Below are 25,488 nucleotides of genomic sequence, written 5' to 3'. Positions count from 1 at the left end.
AAGTGGAGCAGGGGCTCTAGTGGCGACAACGTCCCTCGGCAAAAGACTACCCCCCCCCCGGGCCTCAGTAAAATTGTCAAGTGTTGACCGGTTCCCAGTGATAAAAAGGCTGGGGACCACTGCCTTAGATGATTCCCAAACATCTTGTAAACACCCTTCAGAGCAAACAGCACTCATTGGCTTGGCACCAAGGGAACACTGTGAAAGGGAAGATGTTATGATGGGTGGATACTGAGTGGGCAGGGTGAATTTTAGAAATGGCATCATCCCTGCCTGCCCACCTGTGGCCACAGGCCTGGTCACAACAAATAATAATAATTATTATTATTATTATTCGATTTATTTCCCGCCACTCCCTACAGGCTGGTGGCGGGTAACAATAGTCTTAAAATCCATGAAATGGAGCCCTGAGTTCCAGTACCTTAGCTGAGTGGCAGATTTTTACGGAGTCCTTATAAGAAACCAAGAAAGGTGAGTAATCTGCCATTTCAGATTAAGAGAAAATGATTAATATGCTCACCTCAAAGGATAAAAAAGTAATGTAGAGCAGTGTTTTAATTACATTAGCCATTATTGATGGCTCATAATAGGCTCAAATATCAAGTGGACTTCTAGGCCTCTGCCAAATGTTGAAGTTATTCTGTGCGCAGAAGCAGCAACTGAAAGACTACTTCCATATTCAGTTTTATTTGAGGGAGGTTTCAGTCAATGAAATAAGAAGGGCATGCAGGTGTAGAGAGAGATAGTGGAGGAGCATTCCTCAGGGACAAGCCATTTGATGCGTACATAAATTATGTTACTTAGGTTTTCAAAGCACTAATCAGAAATTATTGCTATGTCATTTTGTGTCAGGAGGTGAATGAATGTTAAGGAATGATGAGCTTCTAAGAGAAAATCAATTATCTGCAACTTAATTCATAGGAAGGGAAATGTCCATTGCAAGGCCTATAAAATTTTTAAAAGTACAGGAAGTTTCTAGAAGCATTAAAAGTAATGGCATTTAATATTTCTTTTCATTAACCTGTAGTTGGCAGAGAAAAGCCTATGGGAACATCTGCAACTGCTGCCCAACAGAAAGAAGGGATCAGAGAATCCAAACAGCACCAATCTGGAATTCAGAATCTAGTGAGCCATGGCCAGGCTGATTTGTCTCTCTCAAGTAAGGATAAGTGGGTTTAGAACCAACACTGCAATGTTGTTTTTGGCTTGTTTCTATTTGGCAGCTTGGTGGAATACGCCTGACCTGTCATCAAGTTTCTCACTATTGGGGATGGATAACTTAAAGTGAAAACCTGAATATTTAAAACTGCTGAATTTTCAAGTCATTAGTATTGTAGCAAAGAAAGGTATCTGTTTAATGATCAATAATGGACAATTTGGATGTCTTATGAACTGGAAGCATAGCTTTCAAGAATCTTGTTATAGTTAATTTCTCAATAATTTTCCTGTGCGTTAAGCTTTATTGTGCTTCTTTTGTATACAGCTATAGTCAATTATTGTGGTGATTTGCTTTTATGTTGATGTCTTTCTTAACTATGGAAAAAACTGTCATGTAAACAAGCCATGATTTAAGCATTTGTGTCATTTTAGATTATACTGCAGAACTGAAATACACTGAGGTTTTCTTGCTAGTTTCACTGGCCTCTCATTTATATTTTTCTTCTTTAAGTTTGCCTGTTCTTAATATTGATTACTGCCCCAGCAATAAGTGACACAGTACAAAAAGCAGAGTAAGTCATGTCTGAAATGCTGGAAGCTAGCTTTCAAGTTGCTCTTTTTAAGTGTATGCTTGAAAGCAGAAATGAAAGATGATACAGATACAGGCTGATGTTATAAATCTGATAAAGGTGAGTGTTTTTAGAAACAAAGGGACACAAAGGTCTAATCTGGTTCTGTATTAATTAGATTACAAACCATCTGGCCACAAGAAACAAGACAGTGACAATTTTTCCCAAGAACCAGCAAATAATTTCAGACAAGCAATATAAAGCAACAAGATTGCAAGGCTTCTACTGGAATAAAATAATTTGTTTTCCATTTTGATCTGGGTTCATTATTACCAAAGGCAAGAGGCAGACAGGGTTTTGTTTTGTTTTTTTACAAAGTGGCCTGATTTCCCATCTATTTAGCCTTTAGAATTTCCTCTTTTTTTGTCATGGTGGATTTGCATACTGATCTCCTGAAGTGTAACTAATCTAGGTTAACAATCAAATCCAGTTTGTGGAATAGACATTTTTTAGGTTGTGGAAAACAAATGCCACTGGTTTGCATGTCTCAAAAAGCTATTTATAGTGAAGACTTTGCAGGGCAGTCCTTGTTTAGGGGTTTTCTGATAAAAGTTCATGACCATGTAGAGCCTAAGCATGATCCATAATCTGGACACAATGCTTTGATGATTCTTGTGATAAAGACAACTGCCTCCCTCTCTTCCCCCCCCCCCCAGCCTTTTTTAGTTTGTAGTCTGAATATATTCATCACTGATTCATATCAACCTGACACAAATCAGTCAATAGTAAAGATATCCTTATTTTCCCCCAGATCTACTGGGTAGTGTAGTCCAGTTTGCTCATTAAGGATAGCTCCAGAATGACTTTCAATTTAATGCATTCCCCAGCATCCTATTCCGAGTCAAATCTCTATGATATAATGGTCTGGGAAAATGTAGGGTATATTTGTCTGCATGCTCTAGTTTAATTTTAGCCTATTCTTTTCTCTGCAAGGAACTTCTCACCATACAGAAGCACCTAGTGTCACCACTTATATAACCCATCAATTATAAGCAATTCAGAGGATACTATTTCATTGGAATAATGCACCAAGCTAGGCTATTGCACATCTAACTCTCCCTCCCAACAAGGCTTGGGAGTTTTCTTTTGCCTTACCTACTGTTTTTGAAAAGAAAGACATCAAGAATTTTTGGAGAGACATGTTGGGAAACCAGTTTTCTAGGCCTATCAGGTATGAGGAGCAACCAGTTTTAACTGTTCCCCAGGCCTTCAAAATTGGGCCTCAGCTTTTTCAGGATGGGTGGTGGTGCTGGTGAAGTTACAGCTTTCCTTGTCACACTATTCAATGGAGGCTAAGACAAGTTAAAGGCAATTTTAGGCCTCCTTGTTCTTCAAATATGATGTGATTGCCCTTAACATAGATATGCCTTTAGCAGCCCATTGGATATGATGTCCACACTGATCATAGAATCATAGAATCATAGAATCATAGAATAATAGAGTTGGAAGGTACCTCATGGGTCATCTAGTCAAACCCCCTGCTCTATGCAGGACACTCACATCCCAATCACTCATCTACTGTAACCTGCCACCCGTTTGTCTTCACAAAATCAGCCTCTCTGTCAAATGGCTATCTAGCCTCTGTTTAAAAATTTCCAAAGATGGAGAACTCACCACCTCCCAAGGAAGCCTCAGGATGTGTGGGTCTTTACTAAAACTCAAACAGTTGACAATTAATAAATCCTAGTAAAACCCATGTATCTGGTCTGGCATCTTTACTTTTGGGATGTTCAGATCTGGAGCCAGGTGGAGGTTCCGATGCCAGTCCCGCAGCCACTGCAAAAGTAGAGTAGGAGTACAAGGTCACAGTTGCTCAGCAGGGACTAGAAGAGGGCATGAGAACATAAACTATAGCTCCAGAGGCAAGACCAGTGGTTAGTTTAGCTTTGGACAAGGCTTCCTCAGAGCAACAGAAGTGGGTGGTGAGCTGGCAATGTTGTGGTTTCAGGTTCTGGCAGGCCAGAAAACAATGTCATGCCTTTGCTGTCCAACAGAAGCCTAATCGTCAGGCTGGAAAGAGGCCACAGCAAAGCTGACCACAAGAGGGCATAGAACATGAATCCCAAACCTCTCCCAGCAATTATAGAATCATAGAGCTGGAACAGGCCATGCAGGCCACCTAGTTCAACCTCCTGCTCAATCTAGGATTGGCCTAAAGCATCCATGATGCTGGGCACTCTGCCACAATAGGAGGCAATACCCAGGGCTGGGTGGTTCCCATGTACCAGAGGAAGGAGGAAGAACTTGTAGGAACTGTGAGGAGCTACTTAAGCTCTTCTAACCTATATCCAAGGAGCATATTGTCAGTGTTCTTCCTCTGATGTGTGTGAACTGGGAAAATGTGGTTCATTTGCTGTTTGCAAACCATGGACGGTAATGTACAACCAATTTGGTTGGTGAAGTTCATGGCATAGTAGAATCCCCCTAATATGCTAGAGACTCTAAACACAGAAAAGGATCTCCAGCTGCCTATCCTCTACCTGCTCTCCAAATTTTTTAGAGGACTGGATTTACAAGGACCAAGTTATGTCCCCCCAAGTTCCTGGTAACCCAGGAAAATGCTTTCTGGGTAAATTAACACCTGTCATTTCCAGACTGTCCACACACATGAATGAGCACAAATCTTCACAAACAGTGAAAGCTCGTGGAAAGCTCATGCTGGATAGCCTGCCACAAATTTGTCTTTGTGAACCACAAACAGGGCAAAATTCATGATTAATTTTGGTTCACGGTTCAGTTCATGCCTATTTCTAACTTTGATCATGGAGGTAGGTCACAGAGAAGGGCAGGAGGTAAAGGCAGTTCAAACAAGAAGAAGGAGACCAGGCCTCTGCAGGGAGGATAAACTCGGTATGCACTCTGGTGGACTCATACCCAAGAAGGCAGCAGTGCAACACCTTCATTCAACAATTCACAAGCCATAGATTGTTTGACAGCCTTCCCTGCTAGTGTTGGTTTCACTTCCTTACCCATTCCTTTTAAACCATCTAAGACAGGGGTAGTCAAACTGTGGCCCTCCAGATGTCTATGGACTACAATTAGTTGGCAGGGGCTCATGTGAATTGTAGTCCATGGACATCTGGAGGGCTGCAGTTTGACTACCCCTGATCTAAGATAAGAGCCATGTGCAGCTGTGTGACAGTGTGGTTTAAGACTACAGAAGATTTTATGACTCATTTTAAACTAAACGTTGCTAAAAATATTGTTACCAGATTAGTTGGAAACTGACAGGATGATTTATAATTTTATTTAGCTTGATGTTGTTCATCCTCCATGGAAATGTAGTATGCACCTGCATATAAGAATTATTTTAAGCTAAATGTTGCTTTAAAAGTTGTTGACAGTCTAGTTAGAGTAACTTTATGTTATAATAAAGACAAAATGGGTTTGATCCTTCCTCTATCCCACCACTCCACTGAGCAAAGTTTGATGCCATCCTCTAGACCAGGGGTAGTCAACCTGTGGTCCTTCAGATGTTCATGGACTACAATTCCCATAAGCCTCTACCAGCAAACACTGGCAGGGGCTCATGGGAACTGTAGTCCATGGACATCTGGAGGATCACAAGTTGACTACCCCTGCTCTAGAGTCTAGACAACCTTCTTCCAACAAGTCCAAAAGAGGATTTGTGTAATTTGGAGGAAGGCTGCTTGAAGAAAGGTTGGATCCACCCCACCAACACAGGGATCACTGTGGAACAGTACATTGAATCTGAATGAAATTTTCAAGCAAACTTTTCACAACTGATCTATTAGTATAAATCTGCTCAAGGATCTTTCCAGAAAAATCTGTGCTGTTTAGGTAAACATTTTCCAACAGTATTCATCAACATAAACCATTCCAGAAGTGCTATTTGAGGAAATGATAAGAATTATAAGGAAACTAGGGGCAAAGCCCGTTGTATTCTTGGATACAGTGCTAGAGCTTGGCAGTGGGAAGAGGAAGGGAAGGAGCTGTCCAGTCTGTAATGGCATGGGGTTGAATGTGTGTCTTGTGTGGGAGGTTGTGGTGACATGGAGGCAAATGAGGGCATGGGTGTGGAGATATGGGTGTCAATAACCTGTGGTTTGGAATGTTCATTGAATGTGGGACAGGACTGATCTTTGGGAATTGTGGCATAGTGGTTACAGATGAGCTTTCCAGAGCCACGTGAAGGGAAAATCAGACTGGAGAAGATTACATGGCAACCAATTCCCCCCAGTTCTGCATCATTTCCCTTCTTGTGTGAATTAGGCCACAGACACCGAAATGCCCCCCTGCCCTAATACACATGGGGTAGTCACAGTACACAGGTGTCCACCCTGTTCCTTCTCTTCCGTTTTTTCACTGCTGATAAAATGTTATGTGCCCACATGCTTCTTTCATGGTTGCTCCTTAGAAGAACAGATTTTTGTACCCTGTTGTTTACTACCCAAAGGAATCTCAAAGTGGTTTACAAACACCTTTTCCATTCATCTCCCCACAATAGTCAACCTGTGAGGTATGTGGGGCTGTGTGAGGTCTGAGAGAACTGAGAATGGGCCGTAGTGACCCAGCAGGTGTCTCAAAACATTTTCCAATCGTCTTCCCTTTCTCTCCCCATAGCAGACTCCCCATGAGGGAGGTGGGGTAGAGAGCCTCACATGGAAGCTGGCAACCCTCAGAGGAAGACTCTCTGTGCACAGCAGTCTTTGACCTTAGTAAGGTTTTTTATACTGTTTTTTTTATTTGCCAGGCCAAGGGTGAAAAATGTTATTGCAGTTCCCATGTGTCTCCAGCCATTTACTTGTTCACTATTTACAGTTTCAGGATGTAAATATTTATTTAGATCTTCCTGAACTTTCTAGACTCACAGGACTGATGCTGGTCTGCCTGTTTGTGCCCCAGAATACAAACAGTTGCTGGTAAGGGCTGGCCATAGCCCATAGCCTAGGAGGGACACACGTGCACCACTCCCTCCCAACTGCAGGCAAAAATGGCTCCTTTGAAGGCTGGACTCTGAGGCATTGTACGATTTTGAAGTCCCACCTACAAACCTCCAGGAATATTTCCAACCCAAGGGTAGCCAACCTCCAGGTGGGGCCTGGAGAGCTCCTGGAATTACAGCTCATCTGCAGAGTATAAAGATCAGCTCCCCAGGCAGAAAGGCTACTTTGGACAGGGTTGTGGTAGAGAAGAAACATTTAAGGCCTCCCACACAGGTTGTTAAGAGCCTCTTGTGGCGCAGAGTGGTAAGGCAGCGATATGCTGTCTGAATCTGTCTGCCCATGAGGTTGGGAGTTCAATCCCAGCAGCCGGCTCGAGGTTGACTCAGCCTTCCATCCTTCTGAGGTCGGTAAAATGAGTACCCAGCTTGCTGGGGGGTAAACGGTGATGACTGGGGAAGGCACTGGCAAACCACCCCGTATTGAGTCTGCCAAGAAAACGCTAGAGGGCGTCACCCCAAGGGTCAGACATGACTCGGTGCTTGCACAGGGGATACCTTTACACAGGTTGTTGTTGAATTGAAAGACTTGAGGCCTCCTGCGCAGGGTTGTTGTGCAGATGAAACAGGAGACAAAAGAACCAGTTTCGTCTGCAGCATAACACTGTGCAGTAGCCTCAAAGCTGCAGAGAGATGCAAAGAAGAAAGACATGTGGCTTGGCTGTGTCTAACCCCTGGCCAGAGCAGTATTTTAAGTGAGAAGGGGCTTTTCTGTGGCCTCCCTGTCAGCCAGCTGTTTGGCAGAAGGGGAAAGTTCCCCACCCTCAAAAGGAATGCCCTCAGGCTACCCTGTGTTGTTCTTGGAAAGGCCTCCCTCCCCTCAGTCAGGGCCTGTCAGAGGCTCCTTTGCAGCAGGCCTGAAGGGAGGGGGAGGGAGCACACTCACCAGCCTCCTGCCAGCTCTTTCAGGGTTCTGAGGCAATTTACAGTTGGACATGACAGTTAGGACAGCCTTGGGGTGAAAAGGGCTGGCGCAGCCTGTGTTCTCGTCCCACTTGGCAGCCCTACTGACCTCCTCTCCCTGCAGTGGTCAGGGGCAGACTGGCAGCAATATCTCCAGATTGTCCCTGGCTGGGCTGACTGGATGGAATTTTGATCTGTCCTGGTGAGGGGCCAATCAGAAGACACTTCGCACCTTCCGATTGGCCCCTCCGCTTGTCAGTCCGGGGCCAAAGGGCCAATTGTTGCCCCCCCCCCCATTCCCGGACTGAGCCCACCCCAACACCCCTTACTCTTTTATTAAGATGGACAGATGATAAGATTATCATAACAATATTCCTATTGTTACCAGTTGTTTCCCTAATTTTAGTCCTACTTTTGGATGTGCTAAACTTTTCAAAAGTTGATTATAGAAAAACAAGTTTGGATGGAAAATATGCATTTTTTTATTTAGGCAATTTATGCTTCATTTTTTGGTCTCACAAGACCCTCATTTTATTTAAATGTGCCTTTACCTGCTAAGAATTGATTGGTTTCCCCTCCCTCTGGGCAAAATCCAGTTTTCAATTGTTTGCCTTGATATTATAAATATTGGCTGTCACACTGTAGCAGGGAACATATTTAAATAAAATAGCACACAAATCAGATATTGTGAAAGACTCTTGGACTGATTTTCCACATCAAAAAGAATGGTTAAAAACAGAACGTTAGATTGTTTCTTAATATTTCTGTTTGTTCTTGATATAAGAAAACATACTGAAGGTTCTAATAATATCTATATGGTTTCAATTAAGCATGGTTTTTAAAAAGAATTTTATGTTGCTGGGTTCAGGTTTATATTTTAAAATTTTTAATACTTTTTTAAGGATTTTGTTTTTAGCATATTAAGGCTTCGACACTATAAATGTTAATCAGTATTTACACATTCCCACCTTTTTTGTGGAAGTAGGAAAGTGTTTATTCAAACTGTAGAAATGCTATCACATATGAGGTAGAATAACACTTTAAGGGTTTCTGTTCTTCGTATCCCTCACCCACTTGGCAATGAGACATTTTACAAGATCACTGTCAGTTTATTTTGCTACTCCTGACACTAGCAGATCCTGAATCAGAATTTTCACACACACCCTCATTCGCTGAGAAATAAATGATTCAAGTCATCCATAATTAACTTCCAAAGGTTTTAAAGCAAAGAACCAGGTGTTTAATTCCTTCTGCCTCTTTATTGAATGCTCAGTTTTTCAGTTGTCAAGTTTTAGATATCAGATGGACATCAGCCAGAAATCTGTATGCTTGATTTGAGCTCAATAATTCATTACCTTGAGGCATCCATTCCCAATATTTTCAGCCCTTGCAAATAGGACGACTCCAAGACCGACAATTCATAGAGTGGCATATATTATGATGTAACATATCTGCCGTAACATAGATTAAAAAAACAATACTTTTTAGTGGCAAAAACAATACTTTTCACTTTACATGGAAATGTTATATAATTGGAAATGCCCATCTCTCATAGTAGTCCCTCCGATGCCTACTGAAAATGTATGCTCTAAATGCGGGAAGTTGCTTTTAATGTTGGAATTTGATGCCTGAAACCATAGAGTTCCATATAGGGGTATGCATTCAGCTACTCTTAGCAAAAAAACCCCAGAAAACCCAGAAAGTGGAAAATACTTTATTGGCATATCGATTTTGATATTTTTTCAGCAATCCAGAATGGCCAAGCCCCCAAAATCCTGAAAATATTTGGGATTTTTTTTGTATAGTTGAAGGGTGTTTAAAGTGACTGCAATCCCCTTAAACACCTTCTGGGTGAACTCATGATTCAGAGAAGCTGTTTAAACACCTTTGGAGTTCACTTACACCTAGCAAAAGGCATTTAAATTTTAAAGGGCCCTCATTCCCTTTAAATGCTTTTTTTCTCTCCCATTGAAAGCAGTTGAGGATAGGGGCACTTTCTTAGGGGGTCCATAAAATTGACCCCTAGATTGATTCTCCATTTTAAGAAGAGTTTTTTTATACCCCACTTTTTACTACTTGAAAGAGTTCCAAAGTGGCTTACACACAAAGACTACCCTGTGGGGTAGGTAGGGCTGAATGAGCTCTGTGAGAACAGCTCAAAGAGAACTGTGACTAGCCCAAGGCACCCATCTGGCTGCATGTGAAGAAGTGGGAAACCAAACCCACTTTCCATATCAGAATCTGCCACTCTTTAAACATAACACCATATAACCTCTGTTATACCATAATCGTCCTCATAGAGTATGGGGAACAAAAAAAATGGAACCAATGGAATCAAATGGATAATGGAACAAAAAACATTCCACATTCCCAATTATTTACTGAATCTCAATACCATACTGGTATTGGGATTCAGGAATATTGGTAAATACGTATATTTTTATTATTTAATATATCCAACCCCCCAAAATACCAGTTTTTTGGGCAGATATGACAAAATGACAGGTGACTAATTCAGCTTGTTTTAAAAAATATATTTGTAATGATAATGACAAAATCACAGAAGTGGTCAGCTTCTGTATATGCAGAGTTCATCACATGAGATAGTTGCTACATTGCTGAATTTGGAACACCCTGATGGCCATGATGTCTTTTTTGCTATCTTTTCCTCAGTTTTTTGTCAGGTTACCAGAGCACTGTGCTTTGGATTAAAACACACACACATGCTACAGATTCTTCTATTCTCCTTCACTTGTTACCCTTATGTACTCTGAAAGAGACTTTCAGCATCATGATGATTCTGATCTACTACTGACATTTTGTACTTCACAGAAGAAATGAGAAATATCCAAGAGGGTAAGGCTCCTTTCCTTTCAGATGATAAATGGAAAGTGTCACTACTGACGGGAAACTCAGGAACCCAAGCAAATGTCATTCTCTGGATATATGGAGATGAAAGAATTGCTGGACCAATAACTCTTGGCAAAGAAAACAAAGAACAGCTGTTTCTGCCTGGGATGGAGAATGAATTTCAGGTAGCTGGCAAAAGCTGAGAATATTATTTTGCTGCATCTTAAAAGGTTATTCTCCTGTGGTTGGGAGAATGCTTTTTCCTATGTTTACTGCCTTCAATATATCTCTAATGTCTCTGGATTCAGCAGTAAATCAGCTAAGTGTATATAGCAAACAGCAAAGGGAATATTCGTTTTTGTCATATCTTACCAGACCAGGGGGCAACTGAAAAAGCTAATTGTTTTCTTTGAGGTAATTAGTTATGGGTAATTGGTTGGAAACTAATCTTTAAAACAATATGCCTCTGCACAAATCATAGGTAATGAAAAGAAAGTGCACACCTTGTCTAATGAAAGTATGCAGGATTTTTGGTACCAAAATGTCATTTTGCATATACTTTTGGAAGCATTGTTATAAAATAGGTACTTCATGGCTGGGTCTGTGAAGAGTGATAACACTGCTGTTTCCCACTTATAACATAATATAAAAGACTTAGTTCTATGAAGTTTATACTTCCAACAAAGCACTTGTAATAGATTGCAGAATCCTGTATATTGTCATGTAGGGTCTTTTAATACAACCTTAAAGCAATAAAGTCATAAGCAAAATGTGCATGCAGAAAACAAGCAAGGCCTGTGTTTTTAGGTGACAAATTGATAATATTGGCCTTTTATGCCCTGGTATTTTCCCAAACTGTTGCTGTGTATGTCCCTTATGTTTCCCCACCCTTCTGCATTCCCCTATGTTTTCACTACGCACCTACATTCAGTTTTATTTTTCTTTCTGTATTCATTTTCCTCCCTTCAACACTCAGTTCACTTCCCTGTCACTGCTTCCCTGTGTGTTTTTTAGATTGGTTTTGCCACAATTTTTTCCCTTTCTCCACTCCCAAACCAAAGGTAATTAAAAAGATAAAATTACCTCAGCTTCCCCCCACCCCTTTTCCCACCTCTTGGAGGAATGGCCTTGTCAACCTCTGTTTCTCTCTACTCACAAGTAATATTCATTTTCCGCTCTACTCCCTCCCTTATTCAGTGAACCCTTTTTAAAGCATATGAAGTTTTGTGGATTAAAAGAAAAACAAGCAAGGCAATTCTGCAAGAAGAGCTCTACCTATCTGTGGCTGCCAATCACAGTCAGGTTCCAAGCCTTCCCATCCTTCTCTTGCCTGTCTTTGGCTATCTCCTACCCAAGCTGGTTGGAGCTCATCTCCTTCCTGAGGCTCCTGATTCTGTTTCTTCCCAGCTCTCATGTCAAGGGACCATGCCAGCTGGCCAGTTCCTTCCTGGTTGTGGTGCTTTGGTTTTACTGGGAATGCAATCGAGGTGGGTTCCTGGTCCCATGCTGTGTTTTCCCCCTTGCCATTGGCCCTGAAAGCACCCAGCATTATGTATTCATAGGGGGGATGTTATTGATCTTGCGAGGATAACTTTCCCCTCAGGCTCAACTGGTCTCTGCTGGGCACAGTGCAGCTACAGAATAAATACATCAGAGAAAAAAAATAGAGAAAAACACACTGGACTGGTGCATAAAGACAGGCACTGAATTCAAAGACAAGCTTAAAGGCTTGACTGCTTGGGAAATCTACAGTAAACCGTACATGCAGAAATGGCCATTGAGTGACTTGATATAATATCAGGCCCTAACCAATGTTGAATTGGAAACTATATATTCATAAAAATCTGCTGCTCCTTCTGAGATCAGAAAAACAAAATTGCTGCTTTTCTCCAAAGGTCAACCAGCTGACTAATAAATGTGCAGTTATTTCCAATAGGCTGGATGAGGGAAGAATAGCAAAAAACCTTCACTCAATTGTTGCAAAAGCACATGTTGCGGCTAGAAATTATATAGTGAATAGCAACTGAAGGTGCTGAATGGATCAGATGGGTATGGCATTGGATGTTTGTTGCATTCTTGGCTCCAGTAAATATATTTTAATGTGCTTAGTATAATGAAAGCACAACAAGAAACACTGTGAAGATGTTTGCTCTGGAAACATATATGCAGTATCTTTTAAAGATCTTTGGGATTTCCTCTCTTTCTGCTAGTGAATAATTCATACCTAATCTAGGTAATAGCATGTTTGCAGCATTCCTTACTTCTCACCAGTATATTTTAATTCCCCAATATATAAGCATACTGACCAACCACAAATCAGAAAGTTCATGGGATATTTGTGCTAGCTAACCTGCCATGAACTTCACTTTGTGAACCAAGAACTGGCCAAAGTTCATCACAAATTTTCGTTCATGCCCATCCCTAATAATAACTAGGTCATACTGGGATGAAGCTAGCAATTCTGTATATTTATCCCATCTGCCCTCATTTTTCCCTACAAGATTAGTGTTTACATTTGCATAGCTATATTCCACAATATTTAAGTAATTGCCCAAATCACTGCAGCAGCATTAGTGGGCTCTCAGCACAATGGGGTTCTAGCCACACAAGCACATCCCTGAATTTTGCCAAGAAGTTACAATGATTTGATGGGTAAAAAAGATCAAACTAGATACCTTAGGGGTAAATGCTGCTGATGGAACCTGAACAGTGTGGTTGCAGACAGTTTGCTTTTACTCGACTATGATGCTTTAAGAATGAAAGACACTTTTTCTAATCTAGCTCTATTCCATTTATCTTGGGTGTTTTTGAAGCTAAACTACTACTATTATTTAAACTGAAAATAAATCATTCCATGTATTGTATATTACAGTACAAGAAGAGGTTCTCAGAAACTTAAAAAGAAGATCTCCTGTCAGATTATTTCTCAAATGATTGCTCTCTTGAATAAAAAAAAACAACCTTGTGGCAGCCTCTTCTGTCATGTTTTCTTTCTTTTCCTATTACAGTTCAATCGCTCAACACCACTTTCTGTCTCAAAGCGCTTATAAGTACCTTCTCCATTTAAAATCCCCACCATTACAGCATCCTGTTACCCTACTTTTTCATTTACAAAAATGCATTTTCCCCATGGATTTTGCAGAATTCAAGCTGCCATCAGACTGTGTTGGGGGATCATGCAAACAAGAAGTGCTGCTGTGAAATCTATTGCAATGGAGCTCATCTCTTTCTGTGATGAATTCTGTTTGAGAGAATTTGAATGAGTTTTTGTGGGACTGTGCACTTTACTTATAGACCCAATCCAGTTATTTGGCTGAACAAAGCAAGGCTTAAATGTCATTACAAATATGCACACATGTTCATGGACACGTGTATATGTACACATCTATACTCCTTGACATCTACCACTGCTGTCAGAACCAGACTAGCATGATAGTTGGATATCTGAAAGGGGCCTTGGACCAATTGGGTTCAAATCCCTGCTCTGCTATGGACATTCACAGTCAAATCCCTGCTTTGCCATGGAAGTATGTCACATTCTCTCAGACTAACCTACTTCATGAGGTTTTTGTTGTGACAATAGGGTGGAGGAGAGGCCATGCCGTGGCCTCAACAATGCTCAGATCTTCTTTGATATGATATTTCCTTAATAATCATTTTCAAAGGAGGTTTTCGGAGAGTATAAGATAGCAAGGTGCTCCTCCCCATTTCTACTTGCCCCATTTCTACTTGCTCCAAAGATTACCCTGCAGACTGTGGAAAAGGAGAAAGTTGTTGCTTCTCTAAATGTATTTTGTATTTGCTGTGGCCATGAGATCAAAATGAGGATTTTGGGGGGAGGTGAGAGATTTCTAGACTTAATTGGGCTCTACCTTTTCTAGGGTGGCCTTGGGATGGTGGGATATATAGACATATATACCAGTTCAAACCTGAACCCATCTTTAACCCTCCTCCTTTCCCTATATCCACTTATTCTTATTAATTTTACAACAGTTTATACCCTACCTTTCTGAATCTACAAGTCACTTATTTTCCTGGATTCTCTGTTTTTATCCAAGATGTCACAGTGAGGAGAAGTATATAAATTGAATAAATAAATAAATGACGTCAATAATTATAAAAGCTTTTTTCTAATTTCATGACTCAAGCTTGTCATTATGGATATGAACTGACTCACAAACTACAGTTTGTCATGAATTTTGACCAATTTGTGCTTTGCAAAACTAAGGTTGTGACAGGTGAACTAACATGAACTTTCCACAAAGTTGATTGGAAATTGATTGTGGTTCATGAATGGATGCATTTCCAGACAGTCTCCACTTAGTCGTTGTTTACCATTCATTATAGAACATCCCTCTGCCAGGTACTAGTATATTATACTGGTTCTGCTGGCTTGACCCCACCTTCAGTTTATACTGAGCAATTCCTGGGTTTGACCTTAGTCTTCTGGGAAACAATGGAGAGTGGAGGTGCCTTATTTGGAAGCCTTAGCCTCTGTAAATCCAATCCTCACCAAACTTAGAGGGCAGGTAGAGGCGAGTCAGGCAGAAATACCTGTGAGTTTGGTGTCTTTAGCATGCTTGGGGAGGGGGGTGAGGTGGAATTCTACTGCACCACAAACCAAACTGGTTCATTTAGCCCCTAAAAGTTGTGAAGGGTTGTAGTTTATGAACTTGGCATGCCATGAAGCACAAAATGAAACGGACTGCATTTTCCTGGTTTGTGCCCATATCTATTTATTATATTTTGTATCTTGTTCTTTCTTACAATTAAGGTTGAAATGAAACATACTGGACGCATATACAAAATTCGAATAGGCCATGATGGGACAAGGAAACATCCAGAATGGATGATAGCCAAGGTAAAACCATGATTGCTATTATGTTTAATTAATGCTTCAAGTCATCAATATTTTTAAACAACTCTTTAACAAAAAGATAATTATTTTTCAAGCAGCAGTGTTTGTATAATACTCTACACTTTGAAAAATAAGCATGATTTCCCCCCATGTAGCCAATTAGTGGATCTTTTAAAATGGAATAGAATTGATAATTAATACAAAACAAGAGTTTCTTCATATCCTGATTCCTGAGTCTTAGATGGACTACATGAAAGCCCAATCAATATATTTTATTGCCAATTGCATACCAGGAGGCTCATTTATTTTCTAAATGGACTGTGCCATTAAGGAATATTGCCAGTACCATTAATAAACAATATTATATGGACGTTTATGTTAGCTACAAAAAGGGTGCCAATTGGACATCGAATCTACTATTGATTAATGATGTGGTGATCTATTGGTGATGGGAACAAAACAGACACCCCCTTTCCAATACAGCCCTGATCCAAATCTAAGACTGTGTTTATTTGCACTTTGGTTTGTAAAGTCAAATGATCTTGATCATATATATTTTAACTCTTTGACTTAAGTCTACATTTAAATAAGGACAACCTTAGTGATAGACAAATTGGCTTGAAAATTCCTCAAACCTCCTGCTATAACACAAGGTGGAGAATTGTAAGCATCAAGGGAGATGGGGATTTGAACCTTGTGCTCCCAGATTTTAGTTTAACATTTTAACTAGTATATCCTGGTGGCTTTTATGGAACATGAGATTTACTTTATAGTGTATTTCATTGACAATGATTTTAGGGAAATAATCAGCCATATGACTCATCCACTGGCCATGCAAATACTATGCCCCTTCACTACTTGGTCATTCCTCAGATGCAAGGTTTCTGGTGTAGGTGATCCTTACTTGCACAATGGTTCCCAAACAAATCCATAATTGCTTAACCTAAAGAATGATGCAATGTGTTTGGATGTGTCATTTATTGAGCCATGGGTTTAAATGCTGTCTTCAATGAACCTTTGTATGTGGAAATTATCTAAGTTACATTCATTATGCAATTGGAAATCTCATTCCAGTTGTTTGTGAGAAAAAAGTTATAGGTTCAAATAGGTTTACCATTGAATCCAATGTAAATATTATAGGAGTTCAATAATGGCTTGAAATGCTTGATATTAACCAATTCAGAAAATATATCTAATAAATAAAATGAGGCAAACCCGTATAAATTATCTTTATTTGTGCACTGTATATCACTCATTCCAGACTAGATCTTGACCGTTTATGCACTGAGGACTTCATTGCCGCAGCTCCAAATCGGGGGTGCAGGAAGAGGTGGGTGCACCCCATGTGGGTGCAGGAAGAGGTGGGACAACCTGCCATGACTAAAACTCCAGCCTGCAGCCTGGCATGAAACCTCCAGTGCATAAACGGTCCTTGTCTGGTAACTTACTCTTTGCTGGTATGTATATATTTGATTTATTATATAAGTTTAGACTCTTAAAGTTAAGTTTCAAAGTTAAAGTCAGCTTTGAATAACTGTTCAAAATCCTCAGCTCAAGGACTACAAAACTGAGTGGAAACCTTCCAGTTCATTTACAAGCTTTTCATGGACTATTTTTCCAACTGGATTACTTTACTTTTCTTTCCAATAGAGCCCAAGGGTCATCAGAGTAACTTCTGGATTTCAAATTTTACTTGAGGAAACAAATAACAAGCAGGAACAATGTGTGTTCTGGCATGCCGTAATGTTTACCCTTCTGTAAATCAAAATGTAGAAATGAATACAAACACATACATTTCTAGGCATTGAATCAAAATTGTTCTTGCAAAAGTAGTGCACAATAACAGAAAAATATTTATTTTGTTAAATCGAGCTTTTCAATACTTGATATCAGTGTTTCTTACTATGAATAACAACCCCAAAGAGTTCTTTTCTCAATATCTTGTATTATTTTGGCTGTTTCCAGGAAAATGCTATAATATAGTGGTGGCTACAATGATAGACCCTTGCAATTTTTAATTATAAATTTTTATCTTTTTTATCACACTAGCAGTTTTGAAACTACAAATACAATAAAGGGTCTTATTGCTATTCCCTTCACAGGTGACACTACAGCACATGAAGAGTGGGAAAATTCTGAACTTCCCAGCAAAGAAGTGGTTGTCATGGAGTCAAGGGAGTAGATATACTCTATGTGAATTTCCAGTGGAAGATAAAGGAAAATGCCTTTTTCCAAGTAAATACAGCATTATGCTTCAGAGTACCATTAGGTTGGCCATGGAAATGTCATAACTATAAACAGAATACTAGCCCTGTTATAGTTGTGCAAGCAGTTACATGTTGTGCTGCAGCCTGAACTTAAAAACAAGAGTGCCACCTGGAATTTTCTCTCTTTGTAAGTTTTCAGATTACTTGCATCTTTCAAATTGTTGGTTACTTTCTCTAGTTCTGAGTTACCAGGTTTATGTGTACACGGGCCAAGTGGAAAAGGCTGGAATGGATTCTGCAGTTTACTTGTGCATCTATGGAGAGAGGGGAGATTCTGGATTAAGGCTTCTTCATGAGTCTGACAAGCCCATAAAGTTTCAGAGAGGGATGGTAAGCATGTCAAATAGTAGTCTGTATGTTGTAGTCAGAGACAAATGGAAAGCAGCTGCAAGGTAAGCAAAATCAGCCAAGAAGGGAACCAAGTCATCGCAGGGATGTATCGCATCATCTAGCACCATTTTCTTGAAGTTTTTCATAGATGTTGTCTGGTTCTTCCTGTGCCTATCTTTGGGAAGAGAATGTAAGAAACAAGAAAGGTAAACCCAGATAAATCTTTTAGATAGAGTAAACATAAACCGGACAAAAGAGCAAACAAACAAACCAAAAAAGGCCATCAAAGGAAAATGGTGTGTGTGTGTGTGTGTGTGTAATAGACCCATTATGCACGGGGGTTTTAGCGCACATTCGGGGTGGAATGGCGGCGACTAAAATAACGGATAACGCACGGAGCTGGCTGCAACCGGCTGCAGCTTCGGTGCATGCCGCCGAAAAAGCCGCGTCAGTGAAACGCGGAAGAAAGCGCAGCTTCCGGGTGAGCGGGGCGCAACCAGAAGCGGCGCCCGGATCGGCGCGTGCATAATCGGTTACTCTGGGTTTTGCCGCCGTCGCGCCCCGCCCCGTGCATAACCGGTATGCGTCGCGTCTTCCCCCTCCGCGTTTTCCACGTGACCCGAAATCGCCGTTTCGGCGGCCGTGCATAATGGCCCATAAAGATGCACTAAAAATGGTTGATGAGGTCAATATTTGACACAGCTTAGCACACAAAAATGGTTCCCTGACTGACAATCTTACCAGAATCACCTAATGCAGGGGTAGTCAACCTGTGGTCCTCCAGATGTCCATGGACTACAATTCCCATGAGCCCCTGCCAGCAAACGCTGGCAGGGGCTCATGGGAATTGTAGTCTATGGACATCTGGAGGACCACAGGTTAACTACCCTTTATAATGTGTATATGTACTATAATATTTTCCTTTACTAATTGACTCTTTTTGTTTAAAGCCTTCAGAACTGAAATGCAGAGGCTGTTCTAAAATAATGCTCTATCTAATAAAAGTCTACGGATGCAAAGACTAATGCATTTTGATGTCTTTACATGGCAATCTTTTACTTCTTCCTGTCACTTGCAATTCTCATGTGAAAGCTAGCTATCAAATATTGGGCCCCTAAGGCTGGGCTGGCACTCTTGTCTGTAGCACAGCCAAAATACCTCTAGAATGCATTCTGCAGCTCAGAAAGTTTGCATGATGGTGTTACTAAACCATTTTTGACTGTGCCATCTCAACAGTGTGGGTATACCAGTTTGTGATGGACCATCCATCTGATGGATCACTTCTATTCTAAGTATTTACTTGAAAATGCTTGTAGGACTGGATTGTGAATGAGTTTAGAGATAGGAAATAAAATTGTTTGAATTTTAAATTTTGGCCCTGTCACTGATCCCTGACATTAGGCATTTCACAAAATTTCAGTTGTAATAGCTATTAGGAAATATATTATTATCTGATGAAATGTTTATTGCCCATCCAGTGGAGTTGAAAAACAAAGTTGAAATTTAATTTGATTTAGCATGATTGACTCGCACATGACTGATCTGGCTTAAATCCAAATATATCAGATTAACTGGCCTGTGCTCTTATTGTGCTAGAAAGTCATTTGTGAAATTGCAAGTTGAGCAAAGCTAACAGAATTTGAATTTCTCCATTAGTAATACTAGTGGTAGTTTAAAATTGAAGACATCAGTTTTGGGAGAACATTTCTGAACAGCAATGCATTTCATAATTTTCTATGCCTTAAATCAAATAGACATTTTCAAAGTAAAGGCAGCTGATATGTTTGCAAAACACATGTATGTAAATGCCTCTACTTGTCTTTACCTACAACTCCAGATGTGTGTGAGGAAATGTTTACATATCCCCAAGAATGTATTCAGCCCACACCAATGAGAGCAATATCCTGTAATATTGAATTTACTGCAAAAATAAAATATTCTTGGTTTTGAGTTAAATAAGTAATTTCAAAAATTCTAAACTATTTGCTTCAAGCATTGCTAGAACTGAATTCAGAACCTCTAATTTCCCTCTCTTCCTTTTCTTGTTCCTTCTGAAATGGTTCCTCAGACAGACTGTTGTTATCCACCGTTGTCTTTTCCTCTCTTGGACACTTTGGGGATTTCTGCACCCATTAAAAATAGTGAACTGCTTACCTTTCATTGTTGTTATATTCCGGCCCCTCCATATGACGTTGCTAACATGCAGCATCTGGGCAGTAAATGGCCGGCTACATCCTCAATTTTAAAGTGCTAGCTGATGAATCCCAAAAAGTGGATTCACCAATCTATGTAGCACTAATAGAGAGCAACAAGCAAGCCACCAGCCAAAGTAATGTATGGAGGCGAAGAAGTGCTATCTCCACCTCCAAATGTCCTGCCCTCACCCGCACCTCCCTCTCCCTTCTCCCAGGGATGGGAGGTTTTTTTCTTTTAAGCAAACTGCCTGGAGCAATGAATAGGTGTACAAACATGCAGGAAAAACAAAAAATAATTTTCTAGTCCATCCCCCCAAAAATCAGGAACAATTTTTTTAATCATAAATTTCAAGACTCATGATTCCATAATGGGTGGCATTAAAAAAGCACTATGCATCTATGATTAGACATCCTTCCTGGTCTGCTTCTAGAACTATCATGAACTCTTTGGACATTTTTTTGGGGGGGGGAGAATACCCTTTCTTCCTTGAGAGCCAGTTTGGTGTAGTGGTTAGGAGTGCAGACTTCTAATCTGGCATGCTGAGTTTGATTCTACACTCGCCCACATGCAGCCAGCTGGGTGACCTTGGGCTCACCATAGCGCTGAAAAAACTGTTCTGACCGAACAGTGATATCAAAGCTCTCTCAGCCTCACCCACCTCACAGGGTGTCTGTTGTGGGGAGAGGAAAGGGAAGGCGACTGTAAGCCACTTTGAGCCTCCTTCGGGTAGAGAAAAGTGGCATATAAGAACCAACTCTTCTTCTTCTTCTTCTTCTTCGTGCCAGCATATCCAGATGTGTTCCTGTCCACAACACACACACATGCACTGCACAACAGTCTCCTTTTTCTTGAAACAACTCTTGCCATTTCTCCTTTTCTGCTGCTTGTGTCTCAGACTTCCTCAAAGGACCCTCCTTATTCCTTATCTCTTCCTTTCCCACAAATCCCTCTTTTAACTCATTTTCTGTGAAGCTCTTAGTCCTTACACATTACTTATGCCAAGAATGAGGGATATATAACTGAATTCTCAATGCATATTTTCCTATTTGCGTTCCCACCCATCCTCCTCCTTCGACTGCTTGTCTTTCCTGTGTCAGGTCTTATATTGTAAACTCTTCAGGGCATAGATTGATTTTATTAGACCATAAAACACCATAGAGATTTGAAACATTATAGGTTGGATTATACCAGTATGAGCAGAGCAACTTTCTGAAACTAACTCTGTGGACCCCCTGGGAACAGCATGAAAAGAGGCAAGGTCTAGAGGGGAAGGAGGAAATGATGCAAGCCATGCACCTTTTTTCTCCTGGTAGCAATATATTTTACCATTGGAAATTAAAATCAGTTCACTTTTATCAAACTAATACTTTCAGCTGTAACGTTAGCTTTTGCCTGGTTAAAAGAGCTGGAAAGATGTGTTTTGTCATTAGTAATTATTTCCTTCAGAACCAATGAAAATTATTAGTATTAATAAGTTGGCTATCCCAATACTTTTGGCAGTAAGGCTCATCAACACTAACTTCTTACAGTCTACAGTAATATCTATCGGTCTTTCCCCCTAGGTGGATCAGTTTGAAATCCAAGCAGTGTCTCTCGGAAATCTAAAGAAAGTTCTATTGCGCTGTGAAGCCAATGAAAAGTCACAGTACTGGTACTGTGAAAAAGTAATCATCAGAGAAGCTGGGAAAGACTTGGAATATATTTTCAGCTGTGAGAGGTATTTCCATTAAAATTCCTATTCTAAAAGTAACTTTCCAAAAACTGTTACAAATGATATCCTATGAATGGCACGGCCTTACACACAGACTGGAAGTTTCTTGCTTGCTCCCTCATGCTTCCGTTGCTTGAGCCCCCTACAATGCTCCCGTCTTGATTCAGGGGAGCCTCAAGAATTGGACTGGGCATGATGATGTAGTGTCGATACTAGGCAGGAGGAAACGGTAAACATCACTCTCTATTCCCCCACCAGCGGAAGTGCTCTTTCACAAGCAGAAAACAGTTATTAGCTACAACCCATTATTGTCTAAAATTACAATAATTTAGAAGTTTAATAATATACTGAATATCTGTTTTTTAAAAAGGAAAATGGCATTCTGAAATACTGTATATTACATATATTTCCAGTACCAGCCAGTATTTAACTGTTCAGTAATACCTTCTTTCCTATAATGGCACCAAACATTATTCCATCTAAAATCAGTTTTCCTGATTCAAAGACTAGTAATGGGCCTTGTCTATATTCCTTCTAAGAATCTATCTAGCTCTGTGTTATAGCATTAGAAATTCAAACACACTCAGGTGAATACTATCAAATAATTAAGGAATCGGACAGAAATCACAGATCTTAACCTGTCTTTTAAAATTTAAATATAGTTGCATGTGGGCCCAATTGAAATCGGGATCTGGGGAAAAGAGAGAGGCTTATAGTTTCCTGTGTGTTCCCCCCCCCTCCCAACAGCATGGGCCCTCTAGACAAGCGGAAGTAGAAAATGTGAACCCTACGCTCTCACATGGCCCGCATCCAGCTCAAGGTTACACATCAGTGCAATTTAAAGACAACAATTGATGATCTCTGTAATTTCTAGTCTGATCTGACCCTTAAGACTATGAGAAACACAATAAACCTAAAAATTCCTTCATTTCTTGAAATCAGCGAATAAGTAATTGCATTTACAATTGTTATATATTGTATACTTTTAAAAACCTTTTAAATAAAAAATGTAGAATAACAAGGTCATGTTAACAAAAAAAAAATCAAAGATCATGTTGATGTCTTCGAAGAAAGAAAAGTTGTAACGATCAGGTTTCCAGCAGGCATTTCTTAAAATAGCAAGCACGTGGGGATCATAACCTCTGCACAAGACAAAAGGAAGATTAAGTCTTGTCCCCCTGATATTTTTGTGATCTGAAATTGCCTATGGAGATGTTACTTGTTCTTCTGGGCAAACATATAGGTATGTGTGTCAGTACTTGTACCTTTTCTCAACACTACTGGACAAATAATAACTCTGGGGAACTATTTCAAGCAATGTAAATGGCACTGGATAATGAAGTTTAGTTGCTGAAGATGATCTGTATTACAATACAGAAAGATGTCTCACTTCAGGATACATACATTTCTAAAAACATAGGCAAAGATACAACAAATATATAGTGGCAAGGACTAACCTGCAGCCACCTTTAAAGAAGCAGAGAAGCTGGGTGGTGAAGAAGACGCGCTGGGGGACGGGAGGCCAGTGTCATACAGGATGGGTATGGTGCTGGTGCATCCCATCAGGGATGTGGGGTGAAGAGGCATGGGCTTGGAGCACCTTCAAAGGCGTCACATATAGGAAGCTCAACCTTGTCCTCCAGAACCGCCTCTGGAACAGCTTCCCTCCCACCCACTCTGGTATCTTGGATTTATATATGTTGGGTTGGGATGGCCACTGTTACTTACCCTATATACTAGCACATAAGCTGAGTTTTCCAGCACAGTTTTTAGCACTTAAAAGACCTCTTCGGCTTATATGCGGGTAATTGATTAACCGCCTGCCCACAGCCAGCCAATTGGAGCATTGCATCTGCAACCTGAGCTCTTTGCAAGTGAGCTAGTGGCCTCCAGTTAACCTTTACCTTCTGCAAAGATCTTAAAAACTAAGCTCTTTGCAAGTGAGCTAATTGCTTCCAGCTAACCATTACCTTCTGCAAATATCCTGAAAGCTTACTGTGGCAGCTTGTAGGACATCAATGGTTTGACTGAGAGATTTTGATATTTTTCCCCTTCTTTTCCTAATCACTTCTTCCAAACTATTCTTTTGGTTTCTGGGGGTGGGATGGGTTTTGGAGGTGCTTTGGGATTTACTGTTTTTTCAGTGTTTCTTCTTTTATCTGAGGGGCAGCATTGTTTGCCTTTTCTTCTTGGGGGTGTATTTCTTTTAAAAGTTGATTTTTACAGTTCTTTCTTTCAGTGTTTTGTTCTGGGGGGGCACTGTAGCCCCCAGTTTGGTAGCTGTCGTACTTGTTGTAGTAGGTTGCCAACTTTGGGTACTATTGTTCTGCTCTGGTTTGCTGGCCTGGGGAGCACTGTTTGGTTCTCCTGCCAGAGGTGTTCTCATAGAGCGGTTCTGTCAGTGCTCTCTCAGGGTGTCTGGCATCAAGAGAGGAAGGTAAGGTAAGTGTAAGCTGCTTTGAAATTCCTTTGGTTAGTGAAAAGCAGGGTACAAAAACCAGCAGCTATTCATCCTCTTGACTTTTCTGTATTTGTTGGGAGGAAGGCTGGATGGGAAAGCCTGTGATGATTGAGCATGGATTAAGCACTTAGGCCACCCTGTAAATTTACCAGTAGCCTGTTGCATTTCTCACCCTCGGCTTATATGCGAGTCAACAAGTTTGCCCAGATTTTTGTAGTAAAATTAAGTGCCTCGGCTTATATGCAAGTCGGCTTATATGCGAGTCGGCTTATATGTGAGTATATATGGTATCTTTGAATTACATTTTGTCATAGCTGGCAATTCAGAATGGGATGGAGCCTCTTTGGAGGGGAGTTCAGTCTGTACATCCAACTCACCAGGTATGGGACCTCCTTATGAGATGGCAGGTCTGCAAGTGGAGCCAACCCAGCAGGGGAGACATGGTGCTCGCAGTGCCAGGTAGCTTGGAGTGGGACTAAGGGGGGTACACCTTTCCTTGGCACATCAGGGTTTACTGTGCTGGGTGGCCTGGCATGGGTCACAGGAACGTCTGAGCTTTGTCTTGGCACTCCTGGTAGGACACCTCCCTATGATAGGAATCCAGCAGCAAGGGGTCTTTTCGATTGGGGAACTAGGTGGGCCCCAGGGTGCTGCTGGATGCTTCCTTTGGATAGAATCCCAGCGGCAAGGAGACTCATGTTCCCAGCAGGGGAATGCCTGCAGGGGACCCGAAGTTGCTGCTGGGGTCTGGGTTCTTGTAGTCAGGCAACTATAAGTCAGGCTCCCTCTCCCATGCAGTGCCAACACTCCTGAGAAGTTAACAATAAAACTGTGGCCTTCTTTAAGCCAACAAACATGTATATGCATCATCTCTGAGATCAAGGTGCCCTCCTGCAAGTCAAAATACAGTTTTAAAAGTATTAAAATGGTATAAGAAAACCATTATTATAAATACAAGTCAATGAAATGCAATAAACTAAGAGAGGATGCATAAAAGCATAAAAATAGAAACAGTAGAAAAAAGCATTTGTTCTTTCCCTTCTCCCTCAAATATTGCATGGCATATAACCAATTCAAACAGAGCCGACAAGCCGAGGACCGCTGATATTTTATTCTTTCATTTGTTTGAAAATACAGAAACTGCTTTATATCATCATTCTGA

General features: G+C 40.7%; 1 protein-coding gene across 2 annotated transcripts in view; it reads left to right on the top strand.

Annotated features, from left to right (window-relative positions):
- The window catches only part of RP1 (RP1 axonemal microtubule associated), a 221,343-nt gene that overhangs the window by 72,201 nt on the left and 123,654 nt on the right, over nt 1-25,488 (top strand). For both annotated transcript variants that reach the window (XM_077352406.1, XM_077352407.1), the window contains exons 17-22: nt 1,028-1,159; nt 10,486-10,688; nt 15,278-15,364; nt 17,464-17,596; nt 17,807-17,958; nt 21,717-21,871. In XM_077352406.1, the coding sequence (XP_077208521.1) occupies nt 1,028-1,159; nt 10,486-10,688; nt 15,278-15,364; nt 17,464-17,596; nt 17,807-17,958; nt 21,717-21,871 (862 nt within the window). The remainder of the gene's footprint in view (nt 1-1,027; nt 1,160-10,485; nt 10,689-15,277; nt 15,365-17,463; nt 17,597-17,806; nt 17,959-21,716; nt 21,872-25,488) is intronic.

This window comes from Paroedura picta, chromosome 9 (assembly GCF_049243985.1).
Source record: "Paroedura picta isolate Pp20150507F chromosome 9, Ppicta_v3.0, whole genome shotgun sequence".
In the NCBI taxonomy this organism is placed as follows: Eukaryota; Metazoa; Chordata; class Lepidosauria; order Squamata; family Gekkonidae; genus Paroedura; species Paroedura picta.
The sequence above is the reverse complement of the archived record's forward strand: the minus strand, read 5'-3'. Positions and strand labels throughout refer to the sequence as shown.